The 21,481-nt window shown below is 38.6% G+C and overlaps 1 protein-coding gene across 2 annotated transcripts in view; it reads right to left on the bottom strand.

The window, feature by feature from the left end:
• Positions 1-21,481, bottom strand: part of GSK3B (glycogen synthase kinase 3 beta) — a 148,556-nt gene that overhangs the window by 36,959 nt on the left and 90,116 nt on the right. For both annotated transcript variants that reach the window (XM_062515511.1, XM_062515510.1), the window contains exons 4-7: positions 18,421-18,531; positions 15,419-15,549; positions 13,503-13,609; positions 4,271-4,368 (exon numbers count right to left, since the gene is read on the bottom strand). In XM_062515511.1, the coding sequence (XP_062371495.1) occupies positions 4,271-4,368; positions 13,503-13,609; positions 15,419-15,549; positions 18,421-18,531 (447 nt within the window). The remainder of the gene's footprint in view (positions 1-4,270; positions 4,369-13,502; positions 13,610-15,418; positions 15,550-18,420; positions 18,532-21,481) is intronic.

Genomic DNA, 21,481 nt, shown 5'->3' on the forward strand with positions numbered 1-21,481 from the left:
GCAGTAGGTGTAGAAAAAGTGCAGGTGCAACTATATGGAGAAGATCTTGCAAGACTGCTTGAAATGAAACTACATGAAGACTGTTGAAAGTGTATCAAAATCTGTCAAAAGCCAAAAATGCTTGTGATCCAGCAAGGGACTGAGATGTTGAGCATATGGCCTGCAGGAAGGGCAAGTTGTGCCAACCGATATGTCACTGTGAACACAGCTAAAAAGGGGATGTCATCAAGAACTGCATGAGAAAGGAGAACTAATTCAATGTGATGGCATTTTGAGGTCATTATCCAGTCTAATGCAAAAAACTTCAGCCAGGTGTAGCATTCACTTGCTATGTTGTGAAATAAACTCTGAATAATCAACAGCTGAGTAGGCAACTGAAGAGAAAACGGAAAAGCTTATCCTGGCTCAAAAAAATACCTCAAGTGTGACTGTGACTCAATCATCTTGAATTGATAAGAACCAGCAGTAAAATTTCTAAGCTGACCTCTTCCTGTAGTGGAATCAAATATAAAGTATGGAAATCTGACATATTTCCAAATGTGTGGTAAGTATTTTCTCACTACAGCCCATTTTTGGAAGTTAAAATACACGACATTCCCCACCTCTAAGTTTCAGGCACACAGTTCCAATGAAGCTATGTGAAAAGCAGGACCCCAGATAGCCAAACAGCAGCTCCCAGGTCCCAGCCTGCAAGCTTCTACCAAGTTCACTGATATTCTACAACTGTCAGATCCCACAGCTCTGCTTCTCCCACAGCCAGTTAGCATTAAAGTAAGTTTGTGTTACAATTAAAGCCTTAAATACTAGTTTTCTATGGCAGCAAATGGAAGAGGTGGACACCATCTGTCAAAAATTTTTTAATGAATCCTACCCTAAAGAAAACTTTATACAACATCACGTTTTACATGCTGTGCCAAGATTTACCATTTCTGGTAATTTATTCTGCAGAATTGCATGTCCTCAACTGTACTGAGGCTACGAAACAAACTCACTCATGTGGTTGCTTCTTTTATACCATCCTTTCAAATCTAAGTTGAATTTCAGCATCCTTCTGGAAGTGCATAAGAGCAGAATGCTTCATGTCTTCTTTGCAGAGTTAAAAACCAAATCTACTTAATTTGATTATTGGCTATTTTTAAAGGATACACATATAGATGGAATACACACATAGATGGGACAGATCCTTCCCAACAACTGGCAAAATGGAAACAACCTGACTCACTTTCTATTTATTCCCAATTCTCAAAAGGGGAGGAAATATTTGATGTAAATGTACTTTCTCCCTCTACTCCCACCATGAAAAATAGCTGTAAGTGAATATACCATTAGAAGGGAAGCACCTTGTTATCCCATTCCTAGACAATTTCTCACGGCTGTTGATCTTGAACTCAGTAGTCTCAATTACAACTCTTCTCTGTATTCCCACCTTCACCTTCTGCCAGGGCTTTTCTCAACAGTTTTTACAAAACTTCACAACAGAAGATTAGGGAGACAAGGGCACTGAAAAGCAACCCATTTCTCCAGTTTGCATTCAGCTTCTCTTCCAGTCTTGCCTTCAGAATATATACTGCATTGGTAACAAATACTCTCAGAAGAACATGGTACCCACCCATTCAAGCACACATTTTACATTACACTTTCTTCAAGTTTCAGTGAGCATCCTTTTTTGTAATTACTGCTGTAAGATTTACAGTATTTTTCCCCCAGACTTTCCTAAAACATACTGCCTCAGTACATTTTATTTCACTTCACTTCTATGTGTAGTGGACTACATAGGTAACAGAAGATGAGAAAAACCCAGCACAAGATGTGAACTATTATTAAATAGCACCCTTCCTATATTTAGAGAAATTAGTTAGAAGTCTGTTTCTGTGAGGGTGAGTATCATAATTCAACTTGTAATTTACTGAAATACTCTCTACACTGGGTACTCTGCCAGCTGCCTTGAGAAATAACATCAGTTTGCCAGTACTACGTATCATCACTACTACGAGTTAGTCAAGAAACATTACCACCAGAGATGGTAAAAAGGCTATCAGCAATTTTACTGAGGTGGTACTCTGCTTCAATACAACTGAAGACTAAACAAGTAAGTGCCACAACTGGAGCATAAGTGGAGGTGTGCTATGAAATTACTGGTTCACAGATCTTTTCTTCAGTAGCACAGAACTGATGTTAACAACTTCTTTAGCAAACTTTCAACCAAACCACAAATTTCTGCTTGCCAAGCATGTCAATAATAAGAGACCATCAATCTCCTGATTATTTTACTTTCACATAGTGAAATCAAAGCAGTGGTAGGGCAGAGCACTATGGTTTCACTAATAAGGCCTCTCTACACTCAGATTTTTGATCAAGCCATGGACAGTCACCATGATATAAAGTTCTATTTACAAAAATTCAGGTAGAGGTCAGGCTCTTCTCATGGACAGCAAGTGAAAGGACCAGAGAACATAGTCTTAAGCTTCACCAGGGAAAATTCAGGCTGGACAATGGAAAGCATTTCTTCACAGAAAGGGTGATTAGATAGTGGAATGGACTGCCCAGGGAGGTAGTGAAGTCTGTCCCTGGAGGGGTTTAAGTAAAGTCTGGATGTGTCATTTAGTGCCATGGTCTAGTTGACACAGCAGTGCTGGGTCATAGGTTGGACTCTACCTCAGAGGTCTTTTTCAACCTTGGAGGATTTTAGACATTAATCAAGAAACAAACCAGGACTTCTCAGAAACGTCCAAAGGCCAACACCCCATTTTATCACACAAAATCCTGAGGAGGTCTGGTCATCTGATGTGGACCCCTTCACATGTCAGAAAAGCAGTGCAGCAAAAAGCAGCACACCACTCCAAGACATTTCTCAGAAGTTAAAAATATTGTCACTTGTACCATCACCAGCCCTACATCTGAAAGCAACTCTAGTTTTTCATTAGTGTTTCCTAAGCAAACTGACCCAACTTGGATAAACTGAGTTTCAATACACTGGGCAGAAAAGCATTAAGAAGACATCAAGAAAGTCATAGGAAAAGTATGTGGAAGACATGGAGTCTCCAAAGGAAAGCTGCCAACTGGAGGATGTTCAGCAGGACAGAGAGAAACTCACTGTAACAGAAGCCAGATTTGCATGGTCAAAACCTGGTAGACATGGGGTGACAGTCTAGAAATGTCACAGCACACTCTGAGCCTCACCAGCCCATGTCCTTCAGGCAGGAGAATGACGAGTCAGTGTTGGTTCATGTCACACTCTCTTAGGACAGGGACAAAGACACTGGCAGATCTTCTAGTCAATGACACAGACAAGTAGGAAGTTGTCATTTTTCACCCACAGATTTGGGGTTTGAGGGGCTTCTCACATGCATGCCACAAAAATATTTATGCATCAAGGCAGTGGCAAAATCAAGAAGGAAATTCTCTTAATACAGTCCCCTCATGGTGATGAAATCAATAAAGCTGAACAGCACGTGTACACATCCTCTGTGATAATGCCATCTTATTATGTGCATAGTATATATTCAGAGGAAAATTATACTAGTTTCTCTGGAAATCTTGTTTCCTTCACTGCGGAAGCTGAAAGAGGTAGAGTAGACAAGGGTGCTGGGAAGTCAGACAACAATTCATGAACTATTCTTCCCTGTCTCTAATTTGAGAACCACAGAATATTCACAGCTTTCCACATGAAATCAATCAAGATGTGATTGTTTATGTGACTGACATTAAGTGATATGTGTTACATATTCTGACACATTAGTTATTTTACCTTGAAAAACAAGACTCTTCAGGTGGAAGGTACCTTTGCCCTACATGTCCTGATTCTCTATCTGCAAAAACAAGTGCCTTTTCCCCCTTTCATTTTAAAAGAGCAAGAAGGGAGAAGGCAACTACATATGTGAAGAATCTGGTATAAGGAATTTAACAACATTGTTTTCAAAGCTAAGTACTAACTGTGTGCATCAAAGGAAAAGGAGACAGACACTCAAAGAATGAAAATCATACATTAATAAATAGTGTCTCCATATATGAGTACTTTTTCCAAGTACACTGGAAGTGCAATCCTTTATAAGGGAAAAAGCCCCAATACATCACTATGCATGACTGCATGAAGAAAAAGTAAAGATCATCAGGTTCTCAAAATAGCATGAGAAGTGTTTTCAAACACTGTTTACATGCAAAACCCTGTACAATCATGCCAGAATGTTTGTATGTTCACCAGTTAGTAACAGTGCATGTTTTCATACTGATTTCCAAAAATACAGTCAAAACAACAATTAACATTCCATACCTTGATTATTTCCACCAACTGATCCACACCACTGTCACCTGGAAAGATCGGTTGTCCTAGTAACAGTTCAGCCAATACACAGCCTGCTGACCACACATCTAAAAAGGGAAAGGTGGAGGACAGGGAAAGGTATCAGTAAAATATACATATTAAGCCATTCATAAAAAACCCAGTCATTTTAAGCTACTTATTTTATCCTTTGCCATGTTTCATGGTGTATCCAACACAGCTAAAAATAAAAAACATTCCTATCCTAATGTTACCAGATACCTGATATAAAACAACATTTTCAGGCAGTCTTAGAAGTCAAACTGTGAGATAAATGAGAACTGGAAAATCATGTTAAATGCCACAATATATTGACATTAGAACTTACATATGCAGGGAAAAGACCGTAGAATGCTTGTCATTTGTAAATTGAGAGTTTGCCCAAACCCTGTGTTTGTTTAAATCACATATATCATGACTATGCATGGTATCATCCAACACAATGGCTGATGTTTTTACTGTTTCCGAGTGTTGAATAGTCTCAGTTTTTTATACATCCATTGAAAGCATACGTGCACTGACAGATGAACCAGTACTGCAAGTATTACTGAAGTACACAATAATTAACAATCTGGGAAGAGCCTCTCTAACCAGTTAGTTCAAGATCTAATCTTTATCTCAATTCCATTTGCCAACTTGGATGAGCAACTGAACTGCAAGACATAGATCACATGTCAACAGCATCTGCAGAAGAAGGCTTCAACTAATTTTTGCATGTATACCAAAAGCCTCAATTAGTCCTTAGGTGCTATTCCTCCTACATGAAGAAACTTTTCCACAATCTATTGCAGGTATATCTTCTTAAATAATTAGGCAATTGAGTATTACAGAAGCAATTTAGGAATGTATCTAAGTGTACTACAGAATATAGCATTTTATTTTTGGAACATAATTAACTAAAATGAAAAATCTAACAAAGCAATGCAGTAAACACTGTTTGTCAAGTGTTTGTGAGAATTTCATGTAATTGCACAGCAACTAAATGAGATTTTAAGTTGACTGTTAAATGAATACCTGAAACCTTACACTAAAATCCTGTCTCAAACAAGCAATCAGCAACAGAAGATCTGTAAATCCTCTACTACAAAGAAACACCCCAAAAGGGAAAACCAGTCCCCTTACACACATATTTCTTTAAACTCTCATCTGCTTTTATGAGCTAACCTTATCTCTTAGGAGAATTTATCTCCCAAGGCCTGTTCCACCTGAGATAACCTATGCTATAACACAAATCCTTATTCCTGCATGTATTTAAACTTTATCCCATCCCTGGAAGTGTTCGAGGCTAGCCTGGATGGGGGTCTGAGCAACCTGGTCTAGTGGAAGGTGTTCCAGCCCATGGAAAGGGGTTGGAATGAGGTGATCTTTAAGGTCTATTCCAACATAAGCCATTCTATGACTCTATGGTTCTGTGAAGCAGGTTATACACAACCCTGCCAGTTTTACAGCTGAAGGTCTGAGTAAGGAAAACATCTATGACAGTCCTCCAAGCCATCTATTAATCACCTTGTCACAACCACCATAGAGTGTTGCAAAATAAAAAAACTTTCAGAAATTTAGGAATAACAAAATTTGCAAATTAAAACACAGTTTTCTTTCCCCCATTTCCAAACGAGGGTGAGAAGGCTATACAAAAATACTTCCCCATCTCTTCTCAAGAATACAGTTGAGTTGGAACATACAGTAGACAAACAGCATTGTCATTATTTCGGCTTTTGAAATTACTCACTTCCAAATCAAATTAATGCACTTTTACCTAATTTCTTGGTACAAACACTGCATCAGGGTTTATCCTAAAAAGCAAGTACTCACAATGCAAACAGTAACCAGAAATAATTTGAAGTTTGAGTCTTGAATTTCAACAAGCAAACATACAAGATGATGCTTTTTCATCTTTCAGTCACATTTAATAAAAGCTAGTATGGCCACCAAGATGCTAAGTTCTCTTCTAGACAACAAACTAAGAAGGAATCATGTAAAGAACATTTAATTGCATCTAACTGCTAATCGGTGTCTTTCTCTGATAGCTCCTGCTGTTAGACCAACACGTACAGCAAAACCATGATGTAAAGCATCACTTTTTGTGTTTCCCATGCATATTGAGTTGGGTTTGGAGGAATTACTCAACAGTTCAACAGATAGCATAGATTTCTTCTGGAGAATTGAAGAGATAGATTAAATGTACTAAGCAGTCAGAGCACTGCAACTTAAAAGTCTATTTAAAGATACCTTTAAAGGGTTTTAAATAAAATGAGTCTAGTCCTTTACAAAACAAGTAATTACACCAAATCTGTAAACATTATTTACAACTCAAAGACTTATTTTGCACTGAAAAGATTATATACGCCTAGTAAAAATATTTGACAGAATATGTACAAACACAAAGCTGACAGGAGAGTAAGTCATCAATCCCAATTAACTTCCATTTAAGATTTTGAAACTATGTTAGCATTACTGTTTTCAGATTAGACTGTGGCTTTTTTAAACTGTTTTAAATAACCTTCAGGTCTGGCTACTCCATGAACTAGGGTTTGTGCTGGTTTTTCTTTTCCTAGTTTCTCCAAATGCTTTTGTACTCCACCAGCCTATTTCAGACAAGTCTGTAGGGCAGAAATCTCAAATCCAATATAAAAAATTTATAAAAACAGCGTGGAGCATCAGTGCTGCTGCCAAGATGAGGAGGCCTCAGTCCCTGGGGGAAGCACTGGGCTTGCCCCAGCCCTGCCGAACTGCAACTGCAAACAAGTCAAACAATGTGCAAGTCCTTGTTCAAGAAACAAACAGCAGAGGGCACATGAGAAAGCTGAGGGCATCACACGGGAACACAGGAAAAAAAGCAAGTATGTAGGTCATGAGGAAATAGGTGGCAATGGCTGAGGAATACTTTCTGCATTTATGCTGGGTTTAATCCCTCAAACATACAACAGATCCATCAGAAACCTACGTAGCAATTCCTCATGCACTGAAAATTCCAAGTAGTTCCTTCCAAACTAGGCAATTTAATGGCTTATTAACAGTCTATTTACTTTTTCTTTATTTTACCTGCTAGCACTTTAAAAACACAGTGAAGTAGAACACAGACATTTCAAAATCCCCATCTATTTTCCAGGCATGTTATTTCACCAACTTCCAAATTAGGACTTGGCCAATGTTCCTTGGGCATGGAAGAGAACAAATTCTTGAAGCACCCTCAACAAATTCCAGAGAGTGGAGGCTAACTCGAGCAGCTCCCAAGGAAGGACAGAAACAAAAACACAATATACACAGGTATTTATACAGCTCTTGATAGGCTATGTACAATAAGGAACAAACTAAGGAATTTCATCTCTTCTGAAACTTGATGGAATTTATGCCATTGACTAAAATCTGGTTCCAGGATAGTCTGCTCTTTTTTTCCCCACACCCTTTATATCTTGCATTTTAAAATTTATCTACATCAGGATGGTAACATTTTTCCTCAAGCCTGAAGTAAACAAGTACTAATTTCTGTTTTTAGAAAACATATTACTTAAAGGAAGAGATCAGTTTTTGACAGTTCCTTCTCAGACACTTTCCCTGTTAGTAAAGTCAGAGCTAACTGCTACAGATTAATATGTGGTGTAACTAACTGCTCTCACAGGAGAAGCAGCATTTTCAGAAATATTTCTTTTCAGTATGTACAAGTTAATTAAAGCAAACTAGGACTCTCATTCACATGCTGTAATTAGCTAATAAACAAGCTAAGAGAGACTCTTAAAAGAAAATACTTCAACAAATGGTCCTTACGTCAAACTAATTGGGACAACGTGAAATTTTAGGAGAAAATACTGAAAACTATTTTTTTAAGAAAGCAGGCAAGGGTACTTTCTTCATACCTTCAGTGAAATGTAGTCTAAACAACACAAAAGAGAATAAATACAACTGCCAGGCAACAGCAACCTTCATATAAGCTTATTTCAGGCAATTTTCACGCATTTGTAATGGTAGCTAATTCCACGTCTTTCCCAGACTAAAAAACACTTAGATAAATACCATTATCACCTAACCTACCTCCATCAATTTAAACACACAAAAATTCATATAGCCTCTTATACTACAAATCTTTACTTCAACTAAGTTTCTACTGCTTTATTGATCTTCAGAGCTGTTAGATGGACATTTTCTAGTACTATAATCTCCATAATGACCTTGCTTTTGAATGCTTGAATGCATTGTAGCATTACAGAAGATAAGAAAACAAGTATTTCTCTTTAAATCAGGAAGAGGCACTGGGGAAGACCACCTGCAAAACACACTCCTTAGCTTTAATTCTATAAATGTGCAATTTTTAGTTAGAAATTAATACCCCGTCCACAAATTTAACTTTTTCTGATCTCAAACTCTGCCTTTCCAAGCTGAAAAGCTGGCCCTCTTCTTCACAGCACAAGCACCATTCATTGTATTACACTCTAGCTCCTCTAATTCACTATTTGGAGGACATGGAGGAGGAAGGGGGGGAAAAGAAAGGTTTCTCTCATCAACTTAGAACAAATTAAGAACTTCCATCTATCTGATACTTTATGGGGTGTATTTACCTTTCTACTTCTTTTATTACTCTTATCTATTTATCTCTGCCTCACTACCCTTCATCTTGATGGACTTCCTCCACCTTGGAGGTGACTCAAAGTTGCTGCACTGGAAACTGTGGAAACAAATGAAGAGTCAGAAAAGCAGTCCTGGGAAGCAATAAAAGCTACAGCTTCTAGTTGCCACATGTCAGACCCCAAAGTGCTTCTCACTGCTGCTTCTTTGAAACAGTATTTGGTATGTCAGAACAAAAGCAAAATTCAGGATTACAGGCAGGCATGCTATATTGGTGGTTCACACATCAAGCCACAACAGAATTCATGGATTGAGGAAAAAGAGTAAAGCTGAAACATCAAAATGCTTGAAAAGATGCGTTTGTCCCAGTATTTGGAACAAATGCTAAACACAGGTACCTCTATTCTTTTGCAACGAAGAGATGAAACTACAATGATAGGTGGTAGAGCAGTTCAGTAAATTAACACACCAGCTCATTTTACAGCACTGGAAGTTGCCATCTGAGAAAGAAGCAAATCCCTCTGACTGTTTGGCAACAGTTCCGGGACACACCTTGTGGTGTTCTTACCCAAAAAACTCTGAGACAAGCCTACTACACATACTTGCAGAAGAGCTTCTGCTCCAGACTGCAGAGGTGAAACACTTGCACTTGCATTTTCTAGGAAAGTGAATGAACAACTTCATGATAGTTATTTTTGGACACCCCAAGAGAAGCCAGCAATGGTCATGCAGATCAATCTTTCCCAGACAGTGGCTATAAATGTTCCCTCTGGAACACTCCCAACTCCTGCCAGCACAGCAGTGGAACAAACACACTGAGACAAGCAGCCCCTCGTTGTGCGGAAGCACCACCAGGATCTGGTGAGCCCTCCCCTGCCCCACCACCTCACCTAGGGGAAAAAACACGAGACTGAGGCAAAACTCAGCTACACAGCTTCTTTCCTTACAAAAGGAACACATAGCAATAGAAACACCTGCACACACCCCTGCTCCAGTGCCTGTGCCAGGACAATGTTGGGGAACGTGGGCAGCCATCCCAGGGTTTTTCAGCAGCAGCATCACCCATATGACCAGCACAGGCAACACCATGCCATCAACATACTCTGGGATGCTAAAATGCACACAGATTGGCAAAGAAAAAGCCTCAGCCAAAAGACTGTCAAGCCATAGCTGAAGGGTTTGGTTTGGGGAAAAAAAACAATAAACCAGCCCCCCACTTCCCTCTCTCCCCCTCAAGAAACCCCAAACAACCAACAACAATAGAAAACTCCTGCAAATCAGCTGCAGGAAGTAAACAATGACCATTCCCAGCAAGCTTTAGGGACACATACAAACACACACACATTTACAGAATTCATAGCCAAAGATGCACAAAGGACATGTACAAGCTATGCAGGCACTCAATTGACATGAGTATTTGTGCCTGACCACTAAAAAGTCCTGTAAAGTTGTAAGGCTGGCATACAACAGAGCTATTATGGGTATGGATTTGAAGCTATTTTGCAACAGTGACTATGTAAAAATTCGAATAGGTCATTATTTTAAAAATAGAGCCCCAGGTCTGCTGGAGGCACTATGTGCAGTAAATGTGATTTGATGCTACTCTTACTATGGTATTTATTTAAATGCAGCACTAATGTGGTACTTTACAGAAATGTAACAAACATCACACCCCTGGCTCAGTTATTTTTTAAAGGGACCTTTTGGGTTAGAACTGAAGTCATGCACTTTAATTAAACAATCAATATCCTAGAAGTTAAATGCCAGTTTACAGTTTGTTGTGACATCCAGGATGACAAGACACATCCTGGAACCAACTGCTACATTGAAGAGCAAACAATGTCATGAGAACAAATTCATGTGTTTAAAGACAACCTGGACGAAGCCAGACAGCCTAAAGCAACTCCTGGTTCCAAATGCTAAACAAGATGTAAACAAGATGACTAACAACCAACATCGTCACAATGCAGCTGGTTGTGCTGTTAAGTCTTGGGCCACCAGTGTCACTGCCTAGTCTTAAAAAGCACCTCTTGCTCAGAAATACTTCCAGGAATTATCCTATTGCAGCACATTATAATCATAAGCCCTGCAGTAACATTAATAAACAACAAAGACCTTCAAAAAAAGCTAGAAGCCTTGTGGATATTGTAGAAAAATTTCTACTTAAGAACACTTTTTGGCTTGGTATTCTTCACTGATTTTACTTTTGCTATAGTTTTACTAGAGGATACTTAACAGGGGAAGTAAAGATTCCTGCCTTACATTTAAAGCTCACTTTTTGTTGCCATGCACACACAAGTGATTCTTATAGTGATAAGGACTGCAGTGGGAAAAGGTTGTTATGCTAACAACTCACAAGAAAAACAAGAACTGAAAAAAACAAGTATGTCAATATGTCAGTTTAAGAGGCAATATTACAATACTGAAGCATTTCCCAGTTCCCTATACTCTGAGCTACATATAAAGCACTAATAATTACATGCTCTTTCCCTTCCTTTAATAAATCTCTCTATGCTTGCTAATTTGTTTTCCAACAAGCTGGATGAGTTTGGATGAACAATCCCACATGAAATAAGGAAGAACTGTCATTATATACCATTGCTGCCTACCCAGCAAGAACTAAGGAATATGTACAAACATCAGCACCACAAAATTAACCCTTAGAATTTCTAGCATATTGCAGAACACTGGGAAACTGTAAAACCTGTAAAAGCGTTTCATTCCTGCTCACCTCCCAGATCCAAAGACTGCTGAGAAAGAAGTGGAAGGTGGATAGGACAAACAAAGGAAAGATCAACAGAGTACTAACTTCATTTTCAAGCAATTTAGTGCAAATTTCAAAGAAAGGACTTGGAGGGACAGGTGGGGTTTTTTGACACAAGAAAGTCAGAACAATGACTGAAATTCAAGATATTTTTGGAGGCAAGTGAAAAATTGCACTTCAGAATGGAATTTTTATTAGAACCATTTTAGAGACCAGCAGGCAAAACAACATAAATTGAAAGCGCAACTTGAAAAAGGGTCTGCAAGTTGGAGCAACAGACACTTCACAGGCTTATCTGTAAAGCAGTCTCTCCTGCTGACACATAAAACACTTGTTTTATGCAGTTATCCTCTGAAACAAGAGGCCTCAGTGCACTCTGATAATGCAGCTCAGCCAATTTACTAGCTCTCAGCTGGCAAAAAGATGTCAAATGGGATCAGCCACCTTCTTCTCACTCACAAGCTCACAACACTTTGCTTTTACCTGGTCTCTGGACTGCACAATAATGCTGATTGCACTCACACAGCTGAAGTTAACCTGCCAAAATATTTTGTCAGTTGATGCTGAATCAGCAAATTAAACAGCAAACTGTGAGAGCCAGGGTATCCAGGGGCACAAGCAGGGGTGGGGTTACCATTTTTGGCAACATTAAATTCTGCTCTTTTATCTTTATTGTGCCATTACTTTCCCCAGGCTACTCTGGGGGCCTGTTTTTCCAAACAGGAAGACGTGTAAGAAGTGCTACAATACATACTGAATAGTATCTAATGGGAAAAAAAAATTAATGAGTGCAGGGAAGTCTTCAGGAAGGTGTTGAGGTAGGGATTTTTCTTCTTTTTTTAAGAACTATAGAGTTAAAACAAGCCAGCCAGCCACTGCGTTTCACACTAGTTTAAATATATTAAGTTTAAACACACTGGTTATAAACATACTTTGCCAAGAGATGATCATGATCTCCAAACCCTTTTGAAAACATTAAACCTTGCCTAAGTCCATAAGCAAGGTAAAAGGCTCCCCAGTATTGTGGTGAGAGCCAAATCTACTCTCTTTTGCACTAGAACCCAGAAGGAGTCCAGGCAGTATCTTGACGGAGAAACTGTAGCTGTTACCAGCAACCAGCCAACATGCTGTTGTTAATTTCCAAGATTTTTCATTTTGCTGTTCATTTTTAGTTCTCTACTGTAGGAAAACTTGGCTGTTTCCTGATCTCCATCAAACCTCCAGCTTCCCTAGTATTTCCGTAACACAGCTATGTGTCATGTATTTAGAAAGAGTTCTTTGTATTCAAAATTAATGACTAAAGGACAGCAAAAGCTAGCAGAATTAGATGAATTAGAAGGACTGCTGTACACAATATTTTAAAGTTGTAAAGAGAATTTAAAGTCAATCATTAGGCCATACTTACCTCCCCCTGTAAACTTTTTACTAAAAGCCAAGTAAATAAATTACAGATTTATGTCTAAATCACAGCATATCAGAAGCTATGGCAAATTTTCTACAGACATTCTTCATAGTTATTTCAAGTCATTAAAATGCTTTTCTGGCTTGAGATCTCATACCTACTTTTAAGCTAAATGGCAACATTACATGGACTTTTTTTTTCACTTGTAATCAAATTTTCCCCCTCTACATGAAAAAGCCCCTTTACTAGTGTAATTGATGATGAAATCTCAAAAGGTGTAGGAAGCACAGCAGCCATCTACAAAACATTTGCATTTCTTTAAAAGGGGTACCTAATAATTTGCAACCAAATTCAGCTCCTGGGGATTGTATCTCAGATCTCTGCAAACCTTTACACTTCAGTACAGGATAAAAACCTGAAGCAGTTGGTACAGATTTCAACCAAATGCACACACATACCTATACTGGAGGTATAATCGGTGGCTCCAAAGATCAACTCTGGTGCCCTGTAGTACCGAGAGCAGATGTACGACACATTGGGTTCTCCACGAACCAGCTGTTTTGCACTAGGAAGGAAACAGTATTTCAGTAATGAATGCTTTTACAATATTGCTGTGCAAACCAACATTAAACTTTGGCACTCTTCACCCACTCCAATTCCCAAATGTTCAAGTACAATGTTCTTCTAAGCTGACGCAAACTGACTCCTTGATTCACTGTGAAATCAGTCCAACCCATCAAGCATCAATCTTGTAGCAGGACAGCAAAGAAAATTCTGACTACAATCTAGGTGGAAAATGGGGTAAAATTTTTGGCTGCCAGTTGTCTTTTGCCAGATACAAAGGGTTGTTTACAGAGGAAAAGAGGACAGAAAGCAGTTCAGTCAAATGCAGTCACCGGGTAAGGTTCAAAAGCTCTGGATACTCACAAGGACTGAGTGGGGTATTTTTATTTGTTTGGGTCTTTGTTGGTTTGCTTTTCTGTGTGGTTGGTTTTTAATCTCCATCTCATTATTCTGCCCCTTTGCTACTTAAGGGAGTGTGGTATGATGTGACAAAGAAAAAAAAAGCCTTTGCCATTGTATTAACGTTAATGGTCCATGATTTAACATGTAGGTTTCTCTTATACTGTAACTGATCAGCCACAAAGGATCTAATGTACAGTATTGCCTCAGTACTTCTCTTTGAAAGAATGCAAGAAAAGAATGGACCACAAGGCCACATTACTTTGGGAACATGAGTCTATGAGCATATTACACTTCTTTCTTAATGAACAAGGGCTAGATAAAAAGGAGCTGGAAGACAAAACTTCCCTTTTGAAAATATAACATTCACCTAAATAGCACCAAACACTGCAGAGTGGCAAGCCAGTCAAATCCAGTGTTCAGCTCTCCAGACACTCCTCTCAGCCTTCAGTGAACAACTTCCACCACCCATTTCAAGTCTCAGTATTCAGTTTTCTATACAAAAACTACAGTTAACAAATTTCCACTGATAAAAATAAGTAAGCATTCCCTTTTCACGCATTGTCAGTTTTAAGCTTCAGCGTGATTCCTACTTTGTTCCAACACTGGTGAGGTAGAGCTGAGAAGGAGATCCTGAGGTACCAGCCATGATGATGCACCGTTTGAATAACCCCCATCTGACATTCCCACTCACTATGGGCAAGCAAATTTAGCAACAGCAGCTTCTGTGACTTCTCACACATATACCCCAACTATTTTAGTCCACAAAGTTACAGCACAATCTAAAGACTGAACTTTCCCAGAGAGAAATCACTGCGGATCACCAAAATTTCTGTATCAGTTTAAGATGAGGGCTGGACTCTAAAGGTGATTCTGAGTGGATATTGGAAATAAATGTGTCTTTGGAAAGTATAACATTGAGGTCCATTTTCCAAGAGCTTCAATTGGAACTGCTGCTTCTGATTTTGAGCCTCTATGGTAATTTGCAATGTTAAGTGACTTGTTGCACATGCAAGTAGACTGACCAGTGTAACATCAGCCTTTTTAAGTTACAATGCCACCACGACTGTCCTCTTTTGCCCAAACACATTTCACTGCAGTAACTGGTTCTGTTTTTCCATGGTGCAGTATTTTCCCTATGTCATGGTGTATTGATTTTATTTTTCTAATACCTGCAAAAATAAGAGGCATGAAGTTAAATTCCCTCCCTCTGAATACCCTTTTCGAGCTCTTCCCTGCCACTCCTTTGAACTCACTTTGGGGGGGTGGGGGGGGATAAAATATAAATAATTCCACTTTTAAGCTACAATTAAAGACCTTCTAAGGGACAGAGTATTTCTTGGCAAAGTTGCATTAAGGTTCACTTTGAAGGAAGACCTTTTCACCAGTTTTCAGGGACAAATGTGCTTACCTTCCAAAGTCACAGAGTTTTAGAACAGCTGTATCAGGGTCCAGCAAGAGGTTCTGTGGTTTAATATCCCGGTGGCAGATCCCAAAGGAATGGATATAGGCTAAACTCCGGAACAGCTGATACATGTACAACTGGAACACAGAAATACCAGTCAAATCAGGGTAAACAATTATTTTAGCACAAACCCTTATTAGAAGAAAAACAAAACCATACTGAATGCCTATTAGGGCTATGAAGGTGGGCAAGGTTTTTGCGTACTTTCACCACATGCCCTTTGCTACACACACACATGTGGTTCATACCTTTTTCTGTGTCCTTTGAGATAGCATAATTAGCATAATTCCAAAGAAATAATTGTGCCAGTTTTCCAACATATGTAAATAATGGCAATCATAGAAGGCATACACAAAATAGAGGAGTTTCAGTTTGCTCTACAAATCAGCATTTTCACAGCAGTGAAGTACTCCAGGTTATTAAAAAAAAAAACCCAAAACAAACAAACAAACAAACAAACAATTTAAAAAAATGCTCCACAAAATCCAAAAGAAAACCCTTTAGTTGACGAAGCTGCATTAAATGTTGCCCAAAGACAAGGGTAGTGTGTCAGCCTGTCACTGAAGTGAATCTCCCAGTGTCTCTTGCTGAGGGGACAGAGTCATTTCAAATCTCTGGACAAAACCAGAAGGTGAATAAAACCAGCTGTTCAGAATAATTTTATGCAGGGCCCATGCTGAGGGAGAGTCTTCTCTGCCCACTTTCCAGGGCTGCCTCATACCTTAGCAAGGCGGAACACAGGAAGGGGAGATATTATGAAGCCAAGAACTTCACAGGACAACCTTAGAGGGCAAGGGGGATGTCCAGCTTCTGGAGATCTACATACTTTTCATTATGGATAATAAAAAACTGCTTGATACAATTAAGCATGTACAGCATATACAGTCATAAAGGCATGGAAAGCCCTGTTTTAAGGTTGACAAAAGGCTGCCAGATTATTTTTTATTTTTGTTGTGTCCCCACAATTTTCCACTTAAATCAAGCTCCAGGCAGGACACTATACCAGAGATGTGCCTCCACACTTTTCTTTTACATGCACATTTTCAACAGTTCACCTTTAACAGTCTATACAACCCGGTGCAATTACTTGATATTGATATCAGGCCACGTCTGCCTCTCTTTCACCACTATCTTTGTGAACACACTTTCTCTCCCCCTTGTTTTCTGTAATTTGTTTGGCAGGGAAGTAGGAGAGGGAAAAGAATTGCTTGAATTTTGGCTCTAGGCCTCTCGTTTTCATACTTGTTTCTGAAAACCACAACTCTGCACAAAGAAAAGCAAACAAATATTTTTTCCGAATTGCCTGTTCTAGTCCCTTAAGTATGTATTGTGCAAGTGTATTGCAAAATAATGCAAAAGACTGCTCTGACTTGAGGGGTCAAGTCAACACACGTGGGATTTAGAAAGTATGCCTTTTGTCTCCACACAAATCCAAAATTTCCAAGGACTCCTTACAGCAGGTTAGAAATTACAAATAAAAATTAACCAGAAGATTACTAGAACAGGTTCTGTGCAGCTGTAAGTTTCTTTGTTACCCAGGGAAAAGCAGCTCTCTACCTGTCTAGTTATCCATCAGAAGTGAACAAGTATGTATGATCTGACCTTTGTGTAGCCCAGATGCCTGAAAAATTGAAAAATCCTTAATGACATTAAGGTAACATCATCCTTTACAATACAGGATTACATAAAAGCCTTGCCAGAAAAATAAGAATAGCTCTCCAGGCTACCTGGAACAGGAAGTCCCAGGCATCCTGCAAGATGAAAGAGTTGAAGCAGATTTTAGTCTGAAAGTGTAAGGAAGAACAATTTTCTCAACTTCCCGTAAGAGAGAACAATTAGAGCAAGAATACTGACAAAAGATATATAAATAATTTATCAAAAGCCAAGCCTACAGATTTTGGAGAGCACATAACTTGAAGACATGCTGTTCCACCAACAGACCAAACAGAGTGACCCTGAAGTCTGCTGGATGAAAAATTCTGTGCTCTCTTAAAAATCAGGCAAAAGTGATGCCTATTCAGAGACATGCCATTTGCAATTTATCCATATAGTTATGACACAAAATTTCATGACTGAAATAACTACTATTTTTAGCTTTCACCTTTGAAACTTTCATCTTATTTCAACCAAACTGAAGTATTTTCTTAAACCAATCCTTACATTAAGCATTATACTTTTAAAGAGGAATCTGGAGGAATCAACATGCATCAGGAAAATTTGTTGGTAATTTCTACAAAATCTTACTGTATATCATGGTAACAAGTTGATGCCATGTGAAAACATTATCATTCACTAGTGTGCGGACTGTGCCCTCCACAACATATGAAACGGAACTATGAGGCCCCAAAATGAGAAATTTTATTTATTTTAACCCCTGTGTAAAAGATCTAGACAACCTGAGTAAGGTTTTGAAAGTACAAGGTGCACACAAGCACATTATCCCACATAGCTTTTGAATACATAAGCCAATGAGCTTCAAGTGGAGACAAAAATGTGCCTTTCATGACCACAATAAAAGCACATGAACTCGTACCCATATGCCAGGAAAAGGGTAAGATAACAGATCAGGGAACATCCTTTTGACATCCTCTTTCAGTTCCTGACCTTTGTTCTATTATGTCTTCACCATCTCAGGAAACTAAAGCTTCTAATCTGGCTGGTGTCAGTCTCCGTCTAAGCTCCTTCAAAAACAAAACACTTCCCCCACACTTGTCTCCCCAGCCCATTCCAAGATTTCTGTAAGGTCAAAAACTTGGAATATTTGTTAAAGTCTCAACCCTCTCTTCTTCCTTTGCCACAACAGCAAGCGATTATAAACTTTCTTCCTAGCCTCAAGATCTATTTGCTTCTAAAAATTTCTGAAAATTTACTATTATGTTAGAGATGAGTATTCACAGTGTACTTCTGTAATATCTTTCTTCACCTAACCACATCTGCCAGTTACCTACCTTGACATAAATCATAGGGAGTGTCTGTTTGGCCCGACTATAATGTCTGGCAACTCTGTATACTGTTTCAGGAACATAGTCCAGCACCAAGTTGAGGTACACCTCATCTTTCTGAAAGAGAACAGAGAAGAAAAACAAATCAGCACTAGATTTGAGGCATGAAGCACAATAAAAATGTTCAGAGAAACCTAAAAGAAGAGAAAGCTGTGGACATTTTGAGTCCCATCTTTAGTGTGTGAACTGCCATGGAACTATTTATTTAGGCTTTGCACTTGTGCATTAATACTTCTGTCAAGCTAACAATTAAGATCATCTTAATTGTTGTGGTCTCCAACAGATATAACATATTTTCAGATTATAAATGGAGACAAGGATATAGTTGTTCTGCCCAGTCAGTATTTTCATTAGGAGAGTATTTCAAGGTAACATCTGCATAATTAGTTAAAACAGCCTATTAACTCATTTGTCCCTTACCTGCCAAAACCCAAGAAGTGCAAATTTAAAAGTTAAAACTCAGCCCCCAACAACAGCACATCAAAAAAGTTCAAACAACCTTCCTATTTTAGAAATATTACTTTGATCTTACTGAATTCCCAGTTATTAAGAGATTAATATATACTAACCATTTGAATACACTAAGCCAGTGTTAACATTTGTAACCATTCTGTTTACAGGTATTTTGATGTCCAGTAATCTCAAACATATGAACTTATGCATTACAAAAGAGAACAAGCCAAAACCAAAGTCTCAAGTATAATTTTTAATATCTAGGATTAAGTTAGATATTCAGGTGAACATAACACAAGAGAAAAAACAGAAGTAGCTCTGTAATAAGGTAGGTTGTCATTTGAGTCCTCTTTGTTCCTTCTTTCCTTTGTTAATGTGTAAGGTACTTTATAATATACAACAAAGTACTATAATCATATAGTGCTTAACTGCAAAACTGAGAATTTTCAGCAGTAAAACAGGTCTTTAAGAGACTTCTGATATTTTAATACATTCTTCAGTGCAAATCCTGCCAGGACTGTGAATACATTTAATGCTGGGGGGTGGATATAATTAACTATATCAGCACAAAAAAAATATTTGGAAAGCTAGTGAATGAACTAGAACTAACCTCTCCTGCACCTGCTATTTTATCACCTAGAACTTTCTTTAGAGAAAGATAATATATAGAAAATTTACATGGATAGAAACAGAACAGAGCTCCCAAGTCTTCGCCTGGAGGCCCTTGTCAGAAGATCTACCGTCTATCTATATCTTAACACCTAAACACAAACCTCATTTAGCTGCAGCAGTTTAATACTACTACTCCGCTATGACTTGACCCATCACTTCAAGCACAGAGTGAGGTGTGTTCCTCTCACAATGCTCTGCTGTCCTGCCACAGCAAGGAGCAGCAGTCTGGTACACTGCAGCACACAGAAATACACACCTTGAATACACATGCAAAGATCTGCTGACTTTGTGCATTTTTAAAGGCTCAGAATTCAAGATCTCTGATCACCATTATTTGACAATAAAGGCTTTTATTTTCAGGACATTTTAACAGCTCTTACCAATACCTCCTAATAGAACAAGTCACCTTGCACGGCCCTGCATACATCATTCCTCCCTACAAATAAAAAAGCTCTTTTCTTAATATCACTGCTTAAATGACAGTGACAATAGCACAGCACCAAGCAAATGACAATGGCCCACCAACTTGTATCTATCTGATCTTACCATACTTCACAAACATAGACAAGGAGCAGCCTCCAAAACCCTGCCTATGCTGGTGCTTCTCCCAGCACCATCCCAGGAACTGGGAACAATGTGAAGGCTTCTAGGGACCAAGCTGGGGAGAAGAAAATTTTTTAAATGGATGAGAAGGGACAACTACCAGCAGTGCAGAGGAAATACCAGATGGCTCTGTAACTCCACAGCCATGCAAATGTATTCAAGGAAAACAAACAAACAAACAAATTTGTATTTTAGCAATTTCCCTGCAATAAGAAAAGCTCTTACTTCCCCGACTCCCACTTCAAGCCAATAAAATTCATCCACCACCTCTTCTTCGGTCAGAGCTTTCAAGATTTAGTTATAAAATACCAAAAATAAATGTCCTAAAAAGTTCAAAATTATCTTATGCCTGGTAAAGCAACCTGTAAACCACGAGAGAAAACAGTTTCATGAATATTAATGCTGTTTGCTTCAGTGCAGATACAACCTGATGAATATGCTAAATGTCTGCCTCTCAGAGGATGAGAAAGTGTTACTGGTGACAAATCACTTCACTGTTACTGAGGTTGGTGACTTTGATCCAAAGATCCATGCTTCATGTATTGAAAAGATTTACATAAGAGATTTGAGGGAAAAAAGTAAGTAAAAATTAAATTATAGTGATTTTATAATCCCCTCATAATACAAGCAAAAGGACACATGGAGAACAGCAAAACATATGATCAGTAAACCCTGTCTATGCTACTTCACAGCAGTGAGTTTTGAAAATTACAGAACTAATCTGTAGTCCATATAATCTCTGTTTTGCTTTTAGTGCCTCCATTTTTATTTCTAATTTTACATTGTATTAAAAATGGGACCAATTCAATAGCATGACATAACATAAGCACAAAAAACTTTGAGGCATTTGCATCTTTAGAGATGGAGGCTTCACTTCTGAGTTTTGATGCCATCCACAGTGCCTAAACAACAGCATGGGTTTTGTGTGGTACTGCTCCTGTGTAAATCTGTATCACAAAACTCTAAGGCACATGAACACTTTTCCCCTCCTCCCCCCCATCAACTATCTGGTTTTGATGTACCACTCAAGGGACCCAGAATTCCAATATGCAGCTATACAGGCAATGCTTATGCCATTGGCCATGTAAGTAGTGGCATATTTCACTTCTATCACATGCAACTGACTCCAGAAGTTCTCTTGAAGACCGCTATAATGAATTAAAGATTATTCAAGTGTCTTGAGTGACATCCTCCTGATGTCATCTGGTACTGCTCTGATAAACATACAGGCAAGGAGTTTTCACAAGCCCTGATCATTCTCAGTAAGCATGAACTGGGT

This window comes from Cinclus cinclus, chromosome 2, assembly GCF_963662255.1.
Source record: "Cinclus cinclus chromosome 2, bCinCin1.1, whole genome shotgun sequence".
Classification (NCBI taxonomy): Eukaryota; Metazoa; Chordata; class Aves; order Passeriformes; family Cinclidae; genus Cinclus; species Cinclus cinclus.